The 25,710-nt window shown below is 40.9% G+C and overlaps 1 protein-coding gene across 9 annotated transcripts in view; it reads left to right on the top strand.

The window, feature by feature from the left end:
- The window catches only part of Cpeb1 (cytoplasmic polyadenylation element binding protein 1), a 104,195-nt gene that overhangs the window by 61,804 nt on the left and 16,681 nt on the right, over nucleotides 1-25,710 (top strand). For 5 of the 9 annotated variants that reach the window (XM_034506885.2, XM_034506869.2, XM_034506859.1 and 2 more), the window contains exon 3: nucleotides 12,765-12,953. In XM_034506885.2, the coding sequence (XP_034362776.1) occupies nucleotides 12,800-12,953 (154 nt within the window). In that variant the 5' untranslated portion in view covers nucleotides 12,765-12,799. Of the gene's footprint in view, nucleotides 1-12,761; nucleotides 12,954-25,710 lie in introns of all 9 variants that reach the window. The other 4 variants (XM_034506895.2, XM_076936862.1, XM_076936850.1 and 1 more) reach the window with 1 other exon arrangement.

Here is a 25,710-nt window from a genome sequence, read left to right as displayed (position 1 = left end):
TCAACACAATAAATGTGATTTTAGACGTTTATTTGGCTTACAGTTTTGAAGAGGAGAAATCTGAGGCTAACATCTGTCAGTACCTGATATAGACCTTTCTGCTGTGCTTTAGTATAACAGAGGGTGCCAAGTCTTCATTAGCTCCAGTACTGTTCTTGCCTCATTCATCTAGGGAGCCAGTTGGCATCTTCTAGCTCTAATCACCTCTCAAAGCCCACTATCTTCAAGATAGGAATTTGGATTCCTAACACATGAATTTCTGGGGACACACTGGAACCATAGCCAGGCTGTATCCAACTTTGAGTTAGTTTACTTCCTGAATTTGCTCAGCTGTTCTGGAATTTGGCAGGAGAACTATAGAAAAATTAACATTTTTAAAGTGTGTGGGGGTGGGGGGAACACAACACATGCATGCAGTGTCTGAGGAGGTCAGAAGAGGCATCTGATCCCCTGGAACTGGAGTTTGCAGATGGTTGTGAGCCGCTGTGTGGGGGTTTGGAACTGAATCCAGCTCCTCTACAAGAGTAGTAAATGTCCCTAACCTCTGAGCCATTTTACTAGCCCCTGGAAAAGAGGACATTTTAAAAGGGAAACAATTTGTAAAAAATTGAGCTGTCTTAAGCTTAATTGGAAGCTTTGTATAGATATAAAACATCTACTGGGAGCAGTTTTGTTTACAAAGAAACTTTAGGAGAAAGCATTGAAGATGATTATTCAAAAGATTACTAGAGTAAAAAAAAAAATCCCTCAGGTCTGCTGGGCACCAGTGTTTAGTGTCTTCAGTACTTAGGTAGGTCTTGACAATAAATTATGAAGAATATCTTCTGATTTTAAAAAAAAGGTCCAAATGCCTACCTGGCTTCAAATATAAATTTGAAAGACAATTATTTTTATTACAATTAATCTTTGTTCATCTGGCCTTTTGATACTTTATGTGGTAGCCTGTGCTACCTGTTTACTTCTCAGCCTTCCTCTTAGTATGAGATAGAGTTGTAACAGAATGGCTACATTTCCAGATGCAGGATCAGGGAGCAGCTGGAAAAGAGACTTCGAAGTAAATTTTGAGTAGAGTGATGATGCCTCTCAGGTTGTCTCACACAGATGATTTTGAAAGTCCTAGCCCTAGTAGTACCAATCTCCACCCCTCTTCTTTAAGTGCCCTGGTGTGGATAACCAATAATATGGTCACTGTAGGGGCAAACACTTTCTGCAAGATACAGCACTAGATTAATTTCTTTAGTATTATTAAAACACCTGAGTGGATAGTTGTTCTTATACTTTATAAACATTATGAAAGAGTATTGTGATGAGGTCACATGGTGGTAGTAGACTTGATGAGCAGGCAGTATCTGTCAGTCTGCCAAAGCTGCTTGCTTTCTGACAGATTTCTGTACCAATGTTTAATGGTTATGACTTTTTTTTTTTTTTTTTTTGAGACTTTTCAAGACAGGGTTTCTCTGCATAGTCCTGGCTGTCCTGGAAAACTCTCTATAGACCAGGCTGGCCTCGAACTCAGAGATCCACCTACCTCTGCCTTCCAAGTTCTGAAATTTAGGGTATGCATCATCACACTTGGCCTTTTATATTTTAAATCTAGCTAAAGAATTCTTTAGTGGTAGTGAAAAAAGACTTTATGTGGGAGAAACATTGGGTTAATGAATGTCTGAGTTTAAGACCTCTAGAGATGGGGTTAAAATTATGCCACATGTAGCCCTCCAGGCTGTGGGTTCATATAGCCATTAGGAACATTGTTCATAGATAGTAATTAGGAATCTTACCAAAATGGAAGTTCAATTCCGTAGATTTCAAGTGGCTCCTGAGAGTTCGTGAACAGACTTGCAATGATACTGATGGTATAGATTTGCTGATGTTACTAAATATACTGCGTAGGGAGAGCAAAGCTAATGGTGACATTTCTCTGCCTGAGGTGCAAAGTATCCATGCGTACATATACTCTGAGTTTGAACATAGAAGGAAAATAGCTACTTCTGGATAATAAATGTGTTTTAGTTAGGGTAGAGAGAAACAGAGTCAAGAATAGGTATTTAAATATGGATTGTTTCTAAAGGTTGATTATATTTTATTTATTTTTGGGTCTTTTTTTGTTTGTTTTGTGTATGAGACAGGGTCTATGTAGCCCTGTCTGTGCTGGAACTCACTACGTAGACCAGGCTAGCCTCAAACTCAGATCTGTTTGTCTCTTGCCTCCTGCTGGGATTAAAGGATTACATCAACATGCCTGATTATTTTGTTTTGTTTTGAAGTTCTTTTCTTTTTTTCCAATATAATATTTTTATTGATTCTTTGGGAATTTCACACATACCCCTATCACATTTGCTTCCCAGTTCATCCTCTTACCCCTGTGACCCCCACCACCACCACAAAAAAGTCTAATTTGTGTTATCTGTACACTCACTGGAGTGTAGTCAAACTCTCAGTGGCCTACACCTTAAATAGAGCTGAGTCCTTCCCCTCATGCACCCCTGCTGGAAGCTCTCTATTGTGGAGATCAACACTTTGGCATCCTATCACAGTTTTTAAGAGTTCTTTTTGAAGACTTCTTGTTTTAGACTGTTACTGTTTAGAGGGTGGGCTGAGGTCACAGAAGTCTTTCATGCCCTTCTTTCTCCACTATGTGTCTGTAGTCATCGATACTATGGCCACAGTTGCTTATTTGCTCATTAAGGTTTGAAGGAGCATAGATCATGGTCTTCTACATGTTATCTGCCATCAGCAGAGACCAGGAACATGGCTCCCAGTTGAAGTAGGGCTACTGACCCAGACAAAGCCCTTCAATGCAGCTGGGATCATGTTCATCAACACGGATTCAGGCCACAGCACAGACCACAGACATCCCCTTGGCCTTCTGTGGTGGCATGGGCCATGGACATCAACACAGAATCAGCTGCAGTAAGAACATCAACCCAGACATGGTCCTCTATGGCAGCATAAATTGGACACATGGCCTTAGGTGGCAGTGCAGGTCACTCAGATCAGTATAGCCCCAATAGTGGCCCAAAAACAGCAATAGGGCTTCAGGCAATGGCACAGGCCAAGGACCTCTGCTTGGCTTTTGGTGGTACCACCAGGCCATGGATATCAACTCAAACCCTGCCTGTAGCAGGATGCAGACACGGTCCTTTGTAACACCCCATACTCAAACACTACCAAAGTGTCAGGTGGCAGAGCAGGCTACTCACACTAATATGGTTCCCAGAGGCAACATGGCACATGGACATTAACATGGATTCAGGCCACAGCATGGGCCATGACCATCTACATGTCATTAGGTGATTACACAGTCTATGGACATCAACCTGGACCCCAGCCACATCAGGACCAGTAACCCACAGGTTACTCAGTGCTATCACAGGTTATGGTTGCCCTTTAAGAAAGTCCAATCTAGAGAGTAGACTGTTCTCATCTCAGGCCTCAGTCATTACCCAGAGCTAGAGTGATCCCATAGCCAGGCAGCTTGTTTGAGATCTGAGTGTGCATCTGCTTAAGCTCCAGGCTGCTTTTGACCCTATTGGGTAATGACATGATCTGCTGTCTACCTCTGCCACCTCACACTTGTCTCATCACCAGTTCTGTGTCTCCCCAGAGTGCACACACTGCATTCACTGCTCCACTTCACTGCTCAGCTCTGCTCTTCTATCACTCCTATTTCTCCATCGCCTGTGTGGGCAAGGGTGTGCTTCTCCAAGTTCTCTCCTTTTAGTTGACAATTTTGCACGTGTTAACATATCCATGGCAAACTCCACCTTCTGAAATTCTCCAGGACAGGCTCCAACAGATCCCTGTCACACTTTCATGTCTTTGCTTTTTTTTCCCTCCCTGAAAATTATTTGAGTCCAGTTAGTGCTGCCAGCTGAAATAGTAGCTGGTCTTGTTGGCTTGATCTTGTGCAGTGAGGCATAATTGGAATGAGTTCATTAGTCAGCAGTCCTGTCATGTCCAGGAGACATGTCACAGCACTCCTCCCCATTCCCTGACTTAGATTCTTTGGTGTTCCTGAGGCCTTGATAATGGGGTATTGAAGAAGATACCTCATTTAGAGTTCACCATTTGGACCCACTATGAGTCTTTGCATTAACTGCCATGCACTACAGAAGATTCTCTGGTTAAGGTTAAGAGTAGCACTACAAACATAATATTAGAAAGCAGTTTGGCAATGTGTTTAGTAAAACACCATTAGTGGATTCCTTCCTATCACCCATAACCTCACTATCCATGAGTTTTGGAACAGGTTTACAGTACCAGGCATGAATTCCCACCTATGGTTCAGGCATTAGATCCAATCAGAAAGAGATTGGTTACCCTCATGTGGTGGTTTGAATCGAAATGGTTCCCATAGGCTTTAAATTTGTGGTCATTAGGGAGTGGTGCTACTTGAAAGAGATCAGAAGGTGTGGCCTTGTTGGAGGAAGTGTGTCACTGGGGCTTCACCTTGGGCTTTCATAATTCACAAACCATTTTTGTCTCTTCTGTGGATCTGTATATAGAACTATCTTACAAAATAGTAGGATTCTTTAAGAATTTATCATACATTCTTAGTTTTGGTTACCCCTCCTTACATCTCAGTAACTTTTTTTTGGAGGGGGAGGGTTCAAGACAGGGTTTCTCTGTGTAGCCCTGGCTGTCCTGGAACTCACTCTATAGTCCAGGCTGGCCTCGAACTCAGAAATCTGCCTGCCTCTACCTCCCAAGTTGCTGGGATTAAAGGTGTGTGCCACCACTGCCCGGCTACATCTCTGTAACTTCTGTACTTCTATTTTACCAGTGGGCACATCTTACCTGGCAAGTTGGTATTGCAGCATTCAGAGTTCACTGCTGAGTAAGACCATTGATGACTTTTCTCCTCCAATGGCTTGCATAGCAACTTTAATTGAGGTGAAGGCCAGGCAGCCGGAAACTTTCAGGTCATTTCCAGATTGGCTTATATTTATACTGCTGCAACCAAAGTGCGTTGTATGTTCAGTAAGTATTTTTATCTAGTTATGATGTGCAACTAAGAGCAGTGGCAATTCCAATGTTGCTGTGGAGGCTTACCTGACCAATAACTGGTAAGAAAGTATAGACACTAGTACTGAGATTTTCATTTAATAACTCATATCTTCTATGAGAAGTATAGTCTACGAATGTGTTTCAACTCCTTTTTTAAATTGCATTTTTAATTTAACTTACAAAGTAATGGGTTTCCAAGGCTGGAGAGAGAGAGAGCTCATGTGTTGAAAATACTGACTGCTCCTCCAAAGTGACTGTGTTCAAGCCCTAGCACCCACATATTAAAATCACAACAAACCATAACTCTTAATTCCAAAGCCACTGGTGCTCATTCTGGCCTCTCGTGGCATCAGGAATACACACATGCATATAAAAACCTATAATGTAAGATAAAAAGAAATCCTCTTTTTTTAAAACAAGGTTTTTCTGTGTAGCCCTGGCTGTCCTGGAACTTACTCTGTAGACCAGGCTGGCCTTGAACTTACAGAGATCCATCTGTCTCTGCCTTCCAATTGTTGGAACTAAAGGAATGTTCCATCAGTGCCTGACATAAAAATAAATCTAGAATTGTGGTGGTTTAAATATGAATGACTTCCATAGGCTCATAAACTTGGATGCTTAATCACCAGGAAGTAGATGGGTTTGAAAGGATTAGAAAGACTAGGAAGTAGGGTCTTGTTGGAGTGTGTTGATGTTTCAGATGCTCAAGCGAAGCTCGGTGCCTTTCTGCCTATGGATCAGGATTATTACATGCTAGGCTCTGTTACTTCTCCAGTACACACTTGCCTGCTACTGTGCTTTCTGCCATGATGATAATGTACTAAGCCTGTAAGCAAGCCCCCAAGTAAATGCTTTCTTTTATAAGAGTTGCCTTGGTCATAGTGACTCTTCACAGTGATAGAACTGCGACTAATACAAGAATTATCTACAGAGTAGTAGATTTCTATGAGAGTTTAGCATACATCCTTATCTTTAGTTACTCTTCTCCATACCCTCCACTCACCTGTTCTACTCAGCCTCACTTAAACTTTTTCAGATCGCCACCTCCTTCCATATCATATGTGTTCTGCTCTCATCCCTTTACCTTACAGTCCTTTCCCTTCTCTCTTATAAGCCCTTGTATCCCTAATGCCCTCTACAGTTACTCTAAATTAAATACTTAAATGAAAAATTTTGAAGCTAAGATCTACACATGAGAGAGAAGATGCAGCATTTGTCTTCTGGACTTGGGTTGCTTCAGTTAGTGTCTTTTTTTTCCAGCTGCATGTATTTCAGCTGAAATTTTCATTTTATTTCTATGCCTGTAAAATTTGGCATTTATATGCCACATTTTTCACTATCCATTCATCACTTCATGGACATCTAGGCTGATTCCATTCATAATTACTCTGGACAGAACCACAGTGCACATAGATGTGTCTGATTCTCTATAGGAAGATAGGAAGTCCTTTGAGTATATGCCTTAAAATGTAGAGGTAGATCATGGGAGTTCTATTTTTAGCTTTTTGAGACACTTGTACACTAATTTTTTAATTGATTATTTTATTTATATTTCGAATGTTATCCCCTTTCCCTGTTTCCCTTCCACAAACCCTTATCCTATCCCCTCTGCCCCTGCTTCTATGAGTATGCTCTCCCACCCACCTGACCACTCCCACCTCACCACTCCCACCTCACCACCCTAGCATTCCCCTACACTGGGGCAGTGAGCCTTCATATAGCCAAGGGCCTTTCCTTCCATTGATACTGACAGGCCTTCCTCTGCTACACATGCAGCTGGAGCCATGGCCTTCCGCGTACTCTGTGGTGGCTGCACCCATTTACATGCCCACCAGCAGTGAGTTAGTGTCCCCCCTACTTAGTGTTACCCTTGCTTGCATCTGTTCTTTGATTTCTTGATGATAGTAATTCTGGCTGGAATTTGATAAAATTTCAAAGTAGTTTAATTTGTATTTTTCATTTGTGTTGAACATTCTATTTCTTTTTCTTTATTGGATATTTTATTTACATTTCAGATGTGATTCCTCTCTCCCCATTTCCCTCCCACCCAGCAACCCCCTATCCTATCCCCCCTCCTCCTGCTTCTATGAGGATGTGCCCCCTTTCACCTCCCCACCCACGAATTCCCCCACACTGGGGCATCCAGCCTTCACTAGACCAAGGACTTCCTCTCCCACCTATGCCTGACAATGACATCCTCCCCTACATATACAGCTGGAGCCATGGGTCCCTCCCTATGTGCTCCCAGGCTGGTGGTTTAGACCCTGGAGGCTCTGGTTGGTTGGTATTGTTGCTCTCTTCATGGGGCCACAAACCCTTTCAGCTCCTTCAGTCTTCTCTCTAACTTCTCCATTGGGAACCCCTTGATCAGTTCAATGGTTAGCTATGAGCACCATCCTCTGATCTTAGAGGTCATCTTAGAGGTCAGACTCTGGCAGACCTCTAAGGAGACAGCTATATCAGGCTCCTGTCAGCATGCACTTCTGCCATCCACATCAGCATCTACCTTTGGTGACTGCACATGGGATGGATACCCAGGTGGAACAGTCTCCAGACGAGTTTCAGTCCCCTCCTTCAGTTTCTGTCCCATGCTTTGTCTCCATATTTGCTCCCATGAGTATTTTGTTTCTCCTTCTAAGAAGGACTGAAGCACCCACACTTTGGTCTTCCTTCTTCATGAGCTTCATGTGGTCTGTGAGTTGAATCTTGGGTATTTCGAGCTTTGGGGCTAATATTCAATTATCAGTGAGTGCATACCATGTGTGTTCTTCTGTTATTGGGTTACCTCAGGATATTTTCTAGTTCCATCCATTTGCCTAAGAATTTCTCGAATTCATTGTTTTTAATAGCTGAGTAATATTCCATTGTGTGAATTTACCACATTTTCTGTATCCATTCCTCTGTTGAAGGACATCTGGGTTCTTTCCAGCTTCTGGCTATTATAAATAAGGCTGCTATGAACATAGTGGAGCAGGTGTTGTTGTTATATGTTAGAGCATCTTCTGGGTATATGCCCAGGAGTGGTATAGCTGGGTCCTCAGGTAATGCTATGTCCAATTTTCTGAAAAACCGCCAGACTGATTTCCAGAGTGGTTGTACCAGCTAATCCCACCAACAATGGAGGAATGCTCCTCTTTCTCCACATCCTCGCCAACATCTACTATCACCAGAGTTTTTGATCTTAGCCTTTGTGACTGGTGTGAGGTGGAATCTCAGGGTTGTTTTGATTTGCATTTCCCTGATGACTAAGGATGTTGAACATTTCTTTAGGTGCTTCTTGGCCATTTGAGTTTCCTCAGTTGAGAATTCTTTGTTTAGCTCTGTATTCCATTTTTAATAGGGTTATTTGGTTGTCTGGAGTCTAATTTCTTGAGTTCTTTGTATATATTAGATATTAGCCCTTTATCAGATGTAGGATTGGTAAAGATCTTTTCCCAATCTGTTGGTTGCCACTTTGTCTTATTGACAGTGTCCTTTGCTGTACAGAAGCTTTGCAATTTTATGAGGTCCCATTTGTCAATTCTTGATCTTAGAGCATAAGCCATTTTAAAAATTACTTATTAGATGCTGGACATGGTACCACACACCTTTAATCCTAGTACTCGAGATGCAGAGACAGGGCAGTCTTTGTAAATTTGACCTTGTTAGCAGGTGAGTTCCAGGCCAGACAGGGCTACACAGTGAGACCTTGTCTAAAAAACCAAACAAAAATTTTAAAACACAAAAAAAATGTTTATTAGCCATTTGCATTTCTTTGTGATCTCTGTTCAGTTCTATGGCCCATTTTTTTTTTTTTTGATTTGGTTGTTTTCTTAATGTTTAGTTTCTTGAGTTCTTTATATATTCTAAATATTTAGTCCTCTATCCAATACATAGCTGGCATTCTGTAAGCTGAAACACCTCACTTACTTGACAGTTTCCTCTGATGAACAAAAGCTGTTGAATTTTATGAAGACTAATTGTTGATTATTGACCTTCTTGAGAAATCAGAGTCCTATTCTGAAAGCCCTTAAAGGGTGCCTCATGCTGTTTCCCTCTTGTCGCTTTTGATCTTAAGTTGAGGTCCTTAATCCTTTTGGAGTGGATTTTGTGCAGGTTGGGATTAAATTTGTTCTTCTATGTGTATATATCCTGTTTTTTAGCACCATTTGTTGATGCTGTCTTTTCTCCAAATCGGGTGCCTATAGTTGTGTGGTCTAGTATCTGGGTCTTGTTATTTTTCGTTGATGAATATATGTCTGTCTGTATTACTCTGGTTCTGTAGCACAGTGAAATTAGGAGTGGTGAAGCCTTCAGCAATATTATTTTTTGCTCAGGGCTGCTTTGCCTGTCCAGGGTCACTTGTGCTTCCACATGAATTTAAAGATTGTTGTATTTCTGTGAAGAATGTTACTGAAATTTTTCTTGAAATTGCAGTCAGTCTGCATGTTTCTCTTAGTAATATAGCCATTTTCATAATATCAATTTTTTCCCAGTTCATGAACGTGGTATAAGTTTCTATCTTCTGGTTCTTCTTCAGATTCTTTTTTCAATGTTTTAAAGTGTGTGTGTATGTGTGTGTATATATATATATACATATATGTATGTGTATATATACATATATACATATGTGTGTATGTGTGTATATATATATGTATATATGTATATATGTATATATACACATACATATATGTATATATATGTTATTTATAATACACTATTTTGTTATAGAAATTATATAATATATAGGTTATTATATAATGTATAATTGTATGTGCTAATATAGCACAATAAAACAATGTTTTATAATTTATACTTATAATTTATACTTACATATAATTTATTTTATGTTCTAATATAGTATATAGCATATAATATTATATAATGTATATTTTTAAATAATTTATTTAATTTTATGTCCTTTGGTGTGCAGGTGTCAGACAGTTGTGAGCTACCATATGGATGCTGGAAATTGAACCTGGGTTCTCTGGAAGGGCAGCCAGAGGTCTCTTAACCATTTAGCCATCTCTTCAGTCCCAAGTTTATTTTTTAACTTGTGAATTATATTATTTCCCTTTTCAGTTTGTTATTGGTATCTTGGAAGGCTACTGGTTTTGTCTAAATTTTGTTTCCTGCCACTTTGCTGCAAGCGTTTGTCAATTCTAAGGGTTTTCTGGTGGAGTCCTTAGGATTTCATATATGGAGCTGTAACATCTACAAATAGTGTTGTTTTGACTCCTTGTTTTTCTATTTGTGTCCCCTTTCTTTGTTGTCCTGCTCTAGCTAGCACTATATTGAATGATAATAAAGAAGGTAAACACTTTTTCTCATTCCTGATTTCAGTAGACATGCTTGAGCCTCCCACTTAACATAATACTGTCTATAAGTTTGTCATATCTTGACTTTATTATGCTGAACTATGTTTGTTCATTCTACTCTGAATTATTTTAGGACTGCTATCATGAAGGGATGTTGGATATTGTCAGATGTCTTTTCTTTATCCATTGAGATACTAGGTGAACACTGTCCTTGAGTTCATTTATGTAATTTATAACATTCACTGATTTATCCATATTTGACCATCTCTGTATCTCCAGAATAAACCCAACCTAATGCTTTCTTGAAGTCAATTTGTTCCTTTATTGTGCACGTGCTTGTGCGCAGGTTCATGCATGTGCATATCAAGGCACATGTGTGGAGATCAGAGGACAACTGCATGAATCGGTTCTCTCCTTCCACCTTGTGGGTCTTGGAAATTGAACTTGGTCATGAGGTTTGGTGGCAAGTGCTTTTATCCATTGAGCCATTCTGCTGACCTATATGTGGATGGCTTAAAAGGAATTTTTTTTTTGTATTTAAGACATGAGTTAATTTAAAAGTATAGTCTTAGCTTGGAGGAAGGGTGGGCATAGCAGAGCAAAAAAGCGGAGTTTGGGGTAGGGACAGCTCTAATATGGGTGCATTTTTCCTCAGCCTGTTCAGTGATAAGAATACAGCTTTGACACAGAGACAGAGAGCAAGCAGGGTATCTCAGCCAAACAGGAATAATGTAGGTGGATGACACAGCAGCACAGCTTTAAAAAATCCTCCAAAGGAAGGACACCCCCCCAAGACTGATGTTTCCCCCTCCAGGGTCTTTGCCTGAGTGTGTTCAGAATATGCTGCAGAAAGTTGTGACCAGACATTCCCCAGGCTAACATCACAGACCCCACTGTCTTAACTGACTCAGACTGTCAAGATCAGTTGCAGGTTGGCATATTTCTGATTACCTGCTTGCTTTCCCTTGCAACAAGGGTGTGAACAGGCAAGTGGAATACTGCCAGCCAGCCTTGTAGAGGCATAAGCAAGTTTGGCCCTTAAAGAAGACATTGGGAAAAGATTTATATGGAAGGAGATATTAGTAAAAAGGAAATGACAGAAGCTCAAAAAGTTGAATTTTGTCATCGTAGCTGGTAGGGGTGGGGTCACTGGAATAGGTTCTTCCTGGGCAGCATCGCTGAAGAAAGCATAGGAGTTAAAGGTGTCAGTAGTATTCCTAGCTTGCCAACCATCACCCTGAGGGATCATGAAAAGACAAATGCAAGGGAAACAGTACTGACAGCCAGATGATGTGAGCTCCTGGGTATTGAGTACTAATTGAACATAACAGTAGCTCTGAGATTGTTTCTCTTAGTGTGGTTTGTCAGATACTACTTTGGGAGTAGTTCTTCCATCTGTGCCTTTAGTTGCAAGAGGGAAAAGAAGAGCTGTCCACCTGTGGCTAATATATATCCTGTTGGTGTATAAGGGAGCCTGGGTAAAATGGATCTTTCCCGTATCCCTCCGATACATAAGTTGTGGGCTAGGCCCTGTGAGATGTACCTGGAACAGCCTCATAAATTCACCCCCCAACACACATACAGGCTGTTCCCTCTTCTCTGTGATAAGCAGCTCCAGACAATCCCAGAGCACCAGGTGTTGTTCTCAAGGGTCCAAATATACAGTGTTTTTCTGATGGTTATCCCATTCTTCAGTGGTAAACAATGCTGTGTCAAGGTGCTTCTCAGAGGCCACTTGGCGAACACAGATACTATTTCTTTACTTATTTATTTTTGTTAGCAGGATTGTGAAGCTTCTCATTGGGCTACAAAACCAGGGTCTGAGCCAGCAGCTGGAGAAAGTCCAGGACTAGTGCGTTTAGGGGTTTGAGGTGGAGAGCAGGAGGAGAGAGAGGGAGTGGCAGGAGCGCAGAGCAGTGCAGGCAAGCAGTCCACATTGCTTTGCTTTTGGCTTTGCTGTCAGCAGACTGACCACCATTGGCGAGACTGGAGGGACGGCGCTGTTCACAGCCCTGACTTAACCATACTGCATCGGACTATTCCAAGTAGCTCTCATGCTATCTTTCTTTTGGAGGCGAGTCTCCTCCCAGTCGTCCCCTCCTGCTCCTCCCCCCCCCCCCCCCCCCCCCCCCGTTCTGTGAGAGATGATGCGGTTCTCTATTGCTAGGCTCAGCCAGCTGATGTCACTGGCAGCGGGAAGCATCAGCAGCCTGATCACATGCTACCTAGTCTGTAATGCAGACGGGATAGGGGTGTGTGTGGGGAGGGGGATATATGGCAACTATTCTTGCTTGAACGCTGCCAAAAGTACAGAGGCAGCAGCTGCAGCATCCAGCCAGCTTGGAGGTCTTGTCCCTAAACCTGAGGAAACTAATATTGGTGGTATTTATTGTTGATAGTATTGAGAAAAACAACCCTTAACTCTAGGGGTTTGTTTTGCTGTTCTCCTTTCCAAAGCAGACTTCCAGGACTCTGAAGAAACAGTTACAAGCAGGATGCTTTTCCCCACCTCTGCGCAAGAATCTCCCCGTGGCCTCCTAGATGCAAATGGTTTGTGCCTTGGCCTGCAATCACTCAGTCTGACTGGCTGGGACCGACCCTGGAGCACCCAGGACTCAGACTCCTCAGCCCAGAGCAGCACACAGTCAGGTGAGTGCAAAAATACTGTGGCTGGCTAGGGGAGGGGGCCGAGTGGGGTGGTGAGCTATGATGCCAAAGCAACAGTTGTTCTATTCCCCTTTGCATCACTCCCTCTATATACATACACCGAGCTGTTTTGCAAGCAATGGTAGCTGTGAGTGTTGCATGACAGATAGAGACTGCTAGCAAAGGCAGATACGGCTTTTCTATTTGCCCTGACAAATTCCCTGGAGTTTTTAGTATACACCTGAGGTAGCCCTGACAAGGGTCCCCAAGGTTTCAACCTTATGCAGATATGATCCATCTAAGCCTCTGGTGCCTAGGCCGTCTTGGAGATGATGAAGCAAAACACTTTTAGGTGGGGGAGGGGAGTTAAGGAACTGATTACTGGATGACCAAATTCTGTTTAGTGGTTTTAAAACTAATGAGCTATATGTGAAGGTTGGGTAGCCCTGAGTCATAGCGAGAGAAGATTAACTGAGCAATTTTATTTGAATATTGGGACTGCCTTAACATTGGGTTAAGAGCATCAATCCTGGAAAGGAACTGGCTGGGGAGGAGGATAGATAGAGTAACTCCCAGATACAGGAGGAGGCTGTCTGTTTGTTGAAGGTAACTAATGGATAAGAGGCCACTCCCCTTTAGGATCTCTTATCTTCTTGATATAGGATTAATGGGAACACATTACAGGGAGTTATTGACAAATCTTTGAACTGCTTCTGCTCAGACCTTCCCATTACCTGTTTATTTCCTTCTTGTGGTATTTGGGGGAAGATTAGCCAGATAAAAATCGTAAAATTTTCCAGGAAGAATTGTGAATTTAAATGCTGTAGTATTACTCAAAAATCAATATATTTTACTTTATGTCACAATACAAAAGTATTAGCAGATTCTATGGGGAAATGGAGAACTGGTGTGTGTGTAGCCATTTGCTATTGACGTTGGCAGTGGGGTACACTGAGCTTGCTGTCCTTTCACATACCTCCCCAGTCTGGGACCAGGAGTCATGGCAGCAAGGTACTACTGTCTTGGTTTCTCTGGCCTCCATCCTATGTGGTGCAGGTGGGTTGTTTGTTTTTTTTTTTTTTTAAGAATGCTTTGCAGAGTCTGGTACACTTAATGTTTGTTAGACGTTTTAATGCCCTTTTGTTTTAGTAAATTGCTTTGGGGGAAGAGGAAGGTTGATTTTTTTTTTTTTTTCAGTTGGTAGGATCCCTTGAAGGTAAAGTTATCTTGAATGCTATCTAGCTTTTTTTGAGGTGGGGGGGGGGTTGAGGAAAAGATAAATATTCTGATTCCTAGGCCAGGAAATGTGTCACTATTCAATGTCATTTGCTTTGGAGGCCACAGTACTTCCTTTTATGTGTTCTTTGAAACAGCCTTGTCCTTTTTTTACTCCTACAGGATCTGAGCAAAAGAAGAGCTCACACAGGAGATGGGCACCTGTGTGTGGTCATCAGTGTCTGATTGTGCTGGCATCAATTGGGGTGTGGCCCTTCTGTCCTCCTGTTTCTCTTAGCTACAGACTTAGCTTCTGAACTATAACTAGTTCTATGGAAATTTAGATGTGTCCATCTTGAGGCTTAGAAAGCCTGTTCTAACAGCTATACAGTAAGGTAGTTGTCTGCTCAGGAATTCATGGCCAACCTGGGCAATGTAGCAGGACCTTGTCTCAAGAAGGAAAGAAAAGAAAAAGAAAAGCTAGGTCTAGGCATAATTGTATCAGCTTTCCCACCCTCTGAAGATCAGATCTTATAGTTGTTAGTCTGAAAAGGAGTGTTTTTCTTTACCTTCCATCTCAAGCACTTAGTAATAAATAGTTACATGATTTTGTGGACCAGGGAAGGGCTGCAGTCTGAATTTCAACATTCATAAAGACCTGATACTGGCCTCAATGCAGTGATCTGGCTAGGTTAACATGAGTATCTCTTGCATTCTGGGGGTTAAAACATACTCATTCCTCGTCTCCATTCTGTGTTTGTCTTTAGGAGCTGTTGTGATAGCCTTCTCCTTTTCCTAAGCTTTGTGCCTTCGTGGAAAGCCCATATGAGGGTGCCATCTCCTAGAGTAGGATGGAGCCCTCCCACCAGCCAGCTGCAGTGCCAGATCGTGCACCCTTGCCAGTAATGCGGGAACACACAGCCCACATTCCAGTGCCCACACTGCCTTTCCATCTGAAAACCAATTTCACTCAGTTTCTTGAGGAAGGGAGGAGATAGTTCAGTATCGTCAGAAAATCTGTGAGTCGTACTTGCAAGCAGCCTAGTATTTTGTTGTCTGTGTGGAGCCTGTTATTGCTTAGACTCTGGTTGGTGATACTTTCTCCAGTAAGTTGTAGCGCCACACCAAACTGTCTTTTACCACTTTTGGAGAGTAGGGCTCTTGACTGAAGATCTTGACTATAATATTCACTCAGGCATTAAACACTATCTGCCAGAAGCTGTTGGGTACTGAAGGTATGTCAGTGAATAAGATGCAGTCGTTATCATTAAGAAGTTCCAGGGCTGGTAAGTTGGCTCAGCAGGTAAAGGCACTTGCCATCAAGCCTGACAACTTGATCCCTGGGACCCACATGGTAGAAGAAGAGCACCAACTCCCAAAATTTTTCTTACCTACACACATGTGCATATATGGGTACACCCAGAGGAAATAAACAGATTTTTTAAAATGTATTATTATTTATACAAGTACACTGTAGCTGTCTTTAAACACACAGAAGAGTGCATCAGATCCCATTACAGAGGGTTGTAAGCCACCATGTGGTTGCTGGGAATTAAACTCAGGACCTCTGGAAGAGCAACCAGTGATCTTAACCACTGAGCCATCTCTTCAGTCCCCAGATTTTTTTTTTTTTAAAAAGAAAATCACCATGACTATCAAGGGAAAGGTCCTTTAATAGTATGTCAGGGCTATGTACCCTGTGATAAGGAATGGAGTAATGTACAACCAACATATATTGATTTTTTTAATGCTGAACATACCTTATGATTTTAATGCTTGTACAGATGAGGAAAAACTTGCAAAAGTACATAAAAGTACATAAAAGTGGCATACTGTCTGAGCATTCCAAACCTGGTGTCTTTTGTTCTAAAACTCCCATTCTTCCTATTAAACCCCTTTTCTAGGACCAGAACCTTAATATGTTAGACCAGACTTAAGGTAACCTCATGTAGTACAAAGGCTAAGTAGCCTGGGGTGATCTGTTCATTGATGAAATCTCTTAAAATGAGGGCACTTGACAGACAATTTCCACTCACTGTCCACCCTTGGTCTCAGTTCATCAGCTTAACCACCCACTGGATTTGTCTTTCTGCCTTTCCCCTTATGACGCTTCTGTATGCAGCATTACTCAGCAGGAGAGTGAAGTGACATTTCAAATCTACCTTGAGGGACCTGGAAAAAAAGGACTCTTAATGGCCACTTTGTACAGAAGCCCAGTGGGCAAGTGAGATACTCAGCCTGAGGATGCCAGAGGACATCTCTTGTCTATTCTAATTCCCTTTTAGAAGTCTCATGAGATTAATCTAGTCACCTTCTTTGGTTTCTGTCCTGTTAACCAGTTGAATGTAATGTTCCCTGTGCTGTTTCATTTGCAGACATCCCAGGGTAGAGCAGCCTGGGATGATACAAATACCTTTTTGTTCTGCTCTCCCAACCTTTTTCAAACTGTTGATGAGCCAACATTCCAAATAGGGTTAGGTTTCTCCTATATGGAATATGGATTTCCAGGGCCCAGCTAAGTTATCTTGCAGATTTGCTTCAACTCTCTGTAAGCAGCCTCAGAACTAAGGGTACACATAGGAATGAAGACTTCCAGTATACAGCTATATATCTAGTGTTGGAACAATGGTTCCTAGATTTTCTCTGTAACTACTCTTACTAGATTACAAGTATTTGATGATTGTGTCCTGGGCCTAGTCCCACTTTAACTGTGAGCTTGAGCTGAGAGGTGTATCTTGTAGTAAAGGCATCCAGTCCAGCCCTGCTGCTGTTGCCAATGCTATCATCAGATCTGGGCACCTTTAGACTCTTGGAGAGGGAGGCTTCAGAAAATTCCAACAATGACTCAGCTGAAAAACTGGAGACCTGGCATAGAGAGAAGGGTGAAAGTAGAGAAAGTTTAAAATCAGTCTAAAAATAATTACTGCTGATTTGGTCTCTTGTGCTCTGAAATGGCATTAATGAGTTGGAACCTTCTGCCGGGTTGGGCTGTAAAGGGACAGTCAGGTCACTTGAGGGCATCTGACTGTGGGTCACAGTTTCCAGAAACTTGGCTCATTTTGTTGGCTGAAAGAGATCTCAAACCAGCTTAGTTCAGATTCTCCTATTGTTGACATTTGTTTTACCCCTTTATCAGCTGTGCATTTCCTCTACATGTATTTGTGTATACACATTCTTTGTGAACAATCTTACCTAAATTTGTTAATAACAAAACAGTAATGAACTTTGGACAGTTTAAAATAGATACATTCACTTATTAAACTATTATTTTTATATTCTAAATGTGTCCTGTGCCCAGTGATGCAGTAATGTCTTTTTGTGTGTGTATGCCCTTAGCCTTTAATGACTGAGCCATCTCTAGCTCCAGCAATGTCTTCTGTAGCAATTGTCTTGCTTTTTAAAACACATATCTGCCTGAAGCAGTAGGCCTTAGCTCTTTTGTTTCTGTTCAATGTGAGCTTTTTACAGGATGCAGCTAGTTCCGGCCATCACTTTCCTGAAAGTATTATATTCCATGTCATTCTTTTTATAGTCTTTATTATTCGTGATGCTATGTCTCTCTGCCTCTCTGCTTCTCCCCCTACTCCCACACAGTGTTTTTAGAAATCAGGCTCTTTGTGAAATGTCCTGTATAGTCATTTTCGCTTCCTATGTCCTTGAATGTTAGTCTTCATTGTAGTGTAAGAGCTTTATTTATAAGCTCTAATCTTTAAATTAAGATAAATAATTTCATATGAAGCATGTTTGGGTGTAGTAAGGGTACAGTAATTAGAAACGTAAAGTAATAAAACCTAGGGTTTTTTGGCTGGAGTTTTCAAAGCTTTAATGTATATATACAAATCTCACAGGGAATCTTCTTAAAATGCAGATTCTGGTCCAGACCTCAAGCAGTGTCTAAGGTACATTTTAATGAGTTCCTACTATGGCCATTGCTAACTTTTGAAACTTTTCCTTTAGGTCCCTTGTCCTTCTGGTAGGTGAGATTTCTCATCTGTGGTTGATGATCTTAAAAGATTTGAACAAAAGGGAGATGTGCCAAGGACATAAAAATAAGTAGACACAAGGTCTCAGTAATGATTTATAATGTAGCTAGTGAATGATGCACTTCTGGACTGTGCTGTACTATGGGATTGTACATTGCTAACCTCAAAACTTTGTTAAGATAGGCTAATACTTATTAGAATTTAGGGAAAGATTCATATCTGAGATGTGTTTTTGATGTTCAGTAAATAGAAAAGTTGCTATTAGTAGGAACTTAATTGAACCTGATCCAAATCATAGGATTGTTGCCATAGTAGAGGATTTCTTTTTGATATTTGAGGAAGGTGGATCTTACTTTGTAATTTTAGCTGGCTTAAAGCATCCTGTATAGGCCAGGCTTCCCTGGAACTCACAGAGATCCACCTGCCTAACTTCCAAGTATTGGGATTTGGAGCATGCCATCACGCCAAGTCACACAGTAGAAGCTTTCTATAGATACAATTCCTGTTGACAGGATAATTTGCAAGAATACCAAGATACTAACTGTTTGCAAGTTAGCGGAGATAAACAGAATTTGTAGCTGGTAAAACATGCATCAATACAAGAGAGTATCGTAAACTGGAAGATGAGGAAAGTCACCTGTGTTGGCTACCATGTTGGTTTTGGGCTATTTACAATGCACTTACAAAACCAAATCAAAACCATTTGGGGTAAAAGCATAATTCCCATAGCCCATTCTTGTCCTTGGTATCCGTAGGTATAACCCCTTTAATCTAGTTATTTTCTCTTAGAATTTTTTTTGCATATGTCTTTGTGCTATGTGATGATGTAAAAACACAGGTCTCACCTAAAAGAAAATAGAAGTAGTTTATATTTGAGCCCAGTATGAATGACCATAGCTTGGGAACACAAATTCAGGTTATCCCAAATACTGTGTTCCAATGTGGTAACAGTTTGATACAATTTTTATAGTAAAAAAAGGTCATAAATTAAAACACTTTAAAAATACACTGATGAAAATGTACCACATTTCTGTATCCATTCCTCTGTTGAAGGGCATCTGGGTTTTTTTTCAGCTTCTGGCTATTATAAATAAGGCTGCTATGAACATAGTGGAGCATATGTCCTTGTTATATGTTAGAACATCTTTTCTGGGTATATGCCCAGGAGTGGTATAGCTGGATCCTCAGGTAATGCTATGTCCAATTTTCTGAAAAACGGCCAGACTGATTTCCAGAGTGGTTGTACCAGCTTGCAATCCCACCAACAATGGAGGAGTGTTCCTCTTTCTCCACATTCTCGGCAGCATCTGCTATCACCTGAGTTTTTGATCTTAGCCATTCTGACAGGTGTGAGGTGGAATCTCAGGGTTGTTTTGATTTGCATTTCCCTGATGACTAAGGATGTTGAACATTTCTTTAGGTGCTTCTCAGTTGAGAATTCTTTTTGTTTTGTTTTGTTTTTCGAGACAGGGTTTCTCTGTGAGCTATCCTGGAACTCTGTAGATCAGGCTGGCCCTGAACTCAGAAATCCCCCTGCCTCTGCCTTCTAAGTGCTAGAATTAAAGGCATGTGCCACCACTGCCCAGTGAGAATTCTTTGTTTAGCTCTGTACCCAGTTTTTTAATAGGGTTATTTGGTTGTCTGGAGTATAATTTCTTGAGTTCTTTGTATATCTTAGATATTAGCCCTCTATCAGATGTAGGATTGGTAAAGATCTTTTCCCAATCTGTTGGTTGCCACTTTGTCTTATTGACAGTGTCCTTTGCTGTACAGAAGCTTTGTAATTTTATGAGGTCCCATTTGTCAATTCTTGATCTTAGCGCATAAGCCATTGGTGTTTTGTTCAGGAACTTTTCCCCTGTGCCCAGGTATTTGAGGTTCTTCCCCACCTTCTCTTCTTTTAATTTCAGTGTATCTGGTTTTATGTGAAGGTCCTTTATCCACTTGGACTTGAGCTATGTACAAGGGGATAAGAATAGATTCATTTGCATTCTTCTACATGCTGCCATCCAGTTGATCCAGCACCATTTGTTGAAAACGCTGTTCTTTTTCCACTGGATGGTTTTAGCTCCTTTGTCAAAGATCAAGTGACCATAGATGTGTGGGTTCATTTCTGTGTCTTCAATTCTATTCCATTGATCTCCCTGCCTGTCTCTGTACCTGTACCATGCAGTTTTTATCACTATTGCTCTGTAATATAGCTTGAGGTCAGGAATGGAGATTCCCCCAGAAGTTCTTTTATTGTTGAGAATAGTTCTCGCTATCCTGGGTTTTTTGGTTTTTGGTTTTGTTTTTTGTTTTGTTATTCCAAATGAATTTGTAAATTGCTCTTTCTATCTCTATGAAGAATTGAGTTGGAATTTTGATGGGGATTGCATTAAATCTGTAAATTGTTTTTGGCAAGATGGCCAGTTTTACTATATTAATCCTGCCAATTCATGAGCATGGGAGATCTTTTCATCTTCTGAGATCTTTTTTGATTTCTTTCTTCAGAGACTTGAAATTCTTGTCATACAGATCTTTCACCTGCTTGATTAGATTCACACCAAGATATTTTATATTATTTGTGACTGCTGTGAAAGGTGTCATTTCCCTAATTTCTTTCTCAGCCTGTTTATCCTTTGAGTAGAGGAAGGCTACTGATTTTTTTTGAGTTGGTTTTATATCCAGCCACTTTACTGAAGTTGTTTATCAGGTTTAGGAGTTCTCTGGTAGAGGTTTTAGGGTCACTTATGTATACTATCATATCATCTGCAAATAGTGATATTTTGACTTCTTCCTTTTCTATTTGTATCCCTTTGACTTCTTTTTGTTGTCTAATTGCTCTAGCTAAGACTTCCAGTACTATATTGAATAGGTAGGAAGAGAGTGGGCGGCCTTGTCTAGTCCCTGATTTTAGTGAGATTGCTTCAAGTTTCTCTCCATTTAGTTTGATGTTGGCTACTGGCTTGCTGTATATTGCTTTTACTATGTTTAGGTATGGGCCTTGAATTCCTGATCTTTCTAAGACTTTTACCATGAAGGGATGTTGAATTTTGTCAAATGCTTTCTCAGCATCTAGTGAGATGATCATGTGTTTTTTTTTCTTTGAGTTTGTTTATATAGTAGATTATGTTGATGGATTTCTGAATATTTAACCATCCCTGCATTCCTGGGATAAGGGGGGGATGGGGAAAGGGGATAACATCTGAAATGTAAATAAAATTTCCAATAAAAAAAATTTTTTTGCAAGCATCAATACCTATAAAAAATACACTGATGATAACCAGGTGTAGTAGTTATATGCTGTAATCTCAGCACTTGGGAGATAAGAAAATCACTAGTTTGAGGCCAGCCTAGTGTACATAGACAATCCTAGGCCAGCAAGCGATTAATGGTAAGACCCTGACTCAATAGACAAACAAACAAACAAACAAAAAGCCACTGATTGAAATGCCAGGTAGACAGATTATAGCAAAGCTTGAAAGTCTCTGCTATAAACTTCAGATGTTATCTGTTGACATTCTTAGCCTTTGGGGATAGTGGTAGCTTGGGGCTTATTTGTTCAGCTCCAAAAGAATTTTCTTAAGGGATGTGTGGGGGGAGAGGGAAGGGAGGGGAGAGACAGAGATAGATCTAAAGGGTTTCATTAGGATAGTTTATAGGATATGGGCACCTTAGTTTTCCAGTGCTTCCATTGTTGAAGAAAATGTCACTCCTCTGTCAACTGCACATAAATCCTCAGGGAGGATGGATTTGAAGCTTTTAAGTTGCTGTTTTGCCCAGGTATGGAGCCTATTTGTTTTCTCAGCCTCATCTACCTCAGCATTGTTCCTCCTCACCCCAGCCCTTTTCTGCTTGCAAGTACTTCCCTGTCTCAGATTCTTTCAACACCTTGCATTTTCATTTGTTTGGCTTTGGTTTTTGTTTTTCGAGACAGGGTTTCTCTGTGTAGCCTTGGCTGTCCTGGAACTCACTCTGTAGACCATGCTGGTCTTGAACTCAGAAATCTGCCTGGCTCTGCCTCCTGAGTGCTGAATTAAAAGCAAACACCACCACTGCCTGGCATTTGTTTAAACCCTGGATTCAGCTATCAACCATGGATCTCTCAAATGTCTGTTTGGTTAAACCTATCCAGTGTTTAGACTTAATATATTCTATGTAGCCACCTACAGTTCCACATCCTGGACCTCATTGTCCTTAGAACTGTGAAGGATTTGTGTTCTTGCCTTCTCCATTCCTTAGCCCACTGTTCATTCGCTCCTGATCTGTTTTATCATGCTTCTGTCTTTAACTTGTAGCATGTTACCAGCTCCTTAACCCCTCTCTAGTTGTCACCATCTAATAGTATTCCATGTCCCATAAGGGAAAATGATCATGGCCCACTGTGGGTTCCTTAGCTGTGATGGAGAATATGCTGAAGTCCAATTTTAAGTGTTTTGTCTCTCACCTGGATGGTAGATACGGCAGGACATCCTCAGGTTTTGTGGCCAGCCTCTCTGCCATCCTCAGTAGCTCCTCAGACCGTCTCTTCAGTGGCTTTTTTATCTTCTATTACAGAACCAAAAACTTTTTATCATAGTTGGCTCTGTGGTGATTTTTAGGTTTGTTTATTATATTTCATGTGTGTATTTTTCCTGCATGCAAGTATGTGCATCACATGCACGTATCCACAGAGGTCAGAAGCATCAGATCTTCTGGAATGGAGTTGCAGATGGTCATGAGCCATCATATGGAGACTGGCAACTGAACCTGGGTCCCATGCAAGAATAGCAAGTGCATTTAACACTGAGTCATCCTCCTGCCCCTCTTTTATGATTTGATTGTCACTTCATTGTTGACAACTCAAAGCTTGTTTTTGTAAAATGTGAGGAAGGAAGTGTCCCTCTAGGGCAGTGGTTCTCAACTTGTGGGTGGCAACCCCTTTGGGGGTTAAATGACCCTTTCACAGGGATTGCTTAAGACCATCTGAATACATAGATATTTATATTTGTAACAGCAAAATTACAGTTATGAAGTAGCAATGAAAATAATTTTATGGTTGGGGTTATCACAACATGAAGAACTGTATTAAAGGGCTGCAGCATTAGGAAGGTTGAGAACCACTGCTCTAGGGTATGATGCCATTTTAATAACTAGTGAGTATAATGGTCTATACATTTAACAGTACTATTTTGCCAGGCTTTGGAACACTAGAGAGGAAGCTGAACTCTGCTCACCTCTTGTCCTTTTAAAGCATGATCTCAAAAGCATGGATTATTTCAGTTATTTCAGGCAAGGAGTTTGATAAAACAAGGATTACTTGAGAAATTTATCAAGGATTGTTTGTGCTGGGTTAGAATCTAAGCATTTTGAGACATTTAGTTCTAGCATGCAGTTAAGTGCTAGTACTTGAAAACCACTTTGAAAAGCCTGGGGTAAAAAAAAAAAAAACCTGTTTCCTTGAAAAGCAAAATAATAAACTAACTCCTTTGTGGATAAGTTTGGCTCCCTGTGCCCTGTAGATAATACACATCCTATAATTAAAAAAAAAAAAAAAGTGACCACAGACTGGTGAGATGTCTCAGTGGTAAAGGCATGTGCCACTCATTCTTGTGCTTCAAAGTCTATCCTCTGAACCCACATAAAGTTAGAATGACAGACTAAACTTGACAGAGTTGTTCTTGGACATCATGGCATGGTACCCACACGCACATATCACATATCTCACACGCATGTGTACGCGTGCACACACACACAAACCAATATGGTAACAATAGCAGTAATAAAAGATTGATTGTACCAGGTATTGGTTAAGATATAAAGGGACTGAACTTGTGATGGGAATGACATTTAATTTAAGCATTTTTGCCACTATAGAATAATAATTGGATAAACACATTAACAATGTTGCCAAGCCGGGCAGTGGTAGCACACACCTTTAATCCCAGCACTTGGGAGGCAGAGGCAAGCAGATTTCTGAATTCGAGGCTAGCCTGGTCTACAGAGTGAGTTCCAGGACAGCCAGGGCTACACAGAGAAACCTTTTTTAAAAAAAAAAACCAAAACAAAACAACCAAAAAAAAAAAAAAAAAAAAAACAAAACAAAACAAAAAACCAATGTTGCCTGACTTTAGGAAATAAAGGCTAAAAACATACACATATATCTTGTCTTTATCTGGGAGGAGGTCATTTGCCTGAGGATAATGGTATGGCCTAATGCCATGGAAACAGCTATTTTGAGTCTTGTGTGTAAAGTTCTGTCATGATCTATCATGAATGGCAGTTAGTTTGGTACCCCAAGTGATGCCTTGATTTTGATTCCAGACTTGGACAGGTTTATTCTTGTGTTTGGACATCTGGTAAGAAACCAGCTCTAGATGGGTTGTGTTTCACTTAATTGCTACTCAGGGCTGAAGTATGGGACAGTTGTACTCACTGTTAAATACTTGTGTTATTTGGATTTATCTTGAGAGATGGATGGTGCAGTGCTTTGAATGATATACTCCCATAAGCCTGGTTTTGTTCGTTTGTTTGTTTTTTGTTTTCTGATACCCCAAGTTGGCTGCTTGGGGAGGATTAGGAGGTGTGCCCTTGCTGGAGGAAGTCTGTCTCCTGGGGGTGGGCTTTGAGGTTTCTGATACTCAGTCCATTTAGCTCTCGACCTCTAGCTTGTGGTCTGAGCTCTTGCCTGCTGCCTGCTGCCTCTGCTTTGTCATCATGGACACACTAAGACAACTGTTTTCTTTATTCTTCAGATGAATGAAGTGTCAAAGCTTCTATCTTAACATTAATGCGTCCACACTTCATAGTAAAGCCCTTTTCTTCCTTGTCCTTGTAGATGAAAGATACAGTTTTCTCGGGTCTCTCATTCCTTCCTTTCTCTTTTTCTCTTTTTCCTTCCTTTCCCCCTTCCCCCTCTCTCCTTCAATCCTTTCCTCCTCTTCCCTCCCTCCCTCCCTCCCTCCGTCCCTCCCTTCCTCCCTCCCTTCTTCCTTCCTTCCTTACTTACTTATTTTTTTTTTAAGACAATATCCCAAGCTCTCCTGGAACTCAAAATCCTCTTGCCTCAGCCTCTCAGGTGACTGGGGTTGCAGGAGTGTCTCCACGTCTGGCTTGTTCTTTTTGACGTAAGCGTTTGTTTATTATGAGTGGGCATTTCTGCTGAGCACTTTCCATCTATGGTCTGATTATTGAACCTGGCGAGCAGTGTTATGAAATAGTTAGTATTTCACTCAAGAGGCCAGTGCGAAGAAAGACGAGACTCAAAGACAGATAGATCCAGGTGAGCTTTTCAGAGTTACAACTGTCTGAAAGAGGTCTCATACCAGGGGTTTCGTACCAGGTTTGCTTCCTCAGATAGTGAGCTTTATGAAATCATTCTGCTTCCATCCTAAATATTTGAAATTTGGGGCTGCATAGAAAAGTTGTGCATGCTAGAAGTTTTCAGAAGAGAACTTACCAAATGAGACATGCTTATGCTGTATAAGTCTGTGGTATGTTACGTGCAATGCTGTGTTTAAACAAAATGTCACCAGAAAAGCAATAATCTAGTAAACACACTGAAAGCCAGTGAAGGAATATGGTTTTGACTTCCCAGTTGT

Source organism: Arvicanthis niloticus, chromosome 1, assembly GCF_011762505.2.
Source record: "Arvicanthis niloticus isolate mArvNil1 chromosome 1, mArvNil1.pat.X, whole genome shotgun sequence".
NCBI classification, from domain to species: domain Eukaryota; kingdom Metazoa; phylum Chordata; class Mammalia; order Rodentia; family Muridae; genus Arvicanthis; species Arvicanthis niloticus.
The sequence above is the reverse complement of the archived record's forward strand: the minus strand, read 5'-3'. Positions and strand labels throughout refer to the sequence as shown.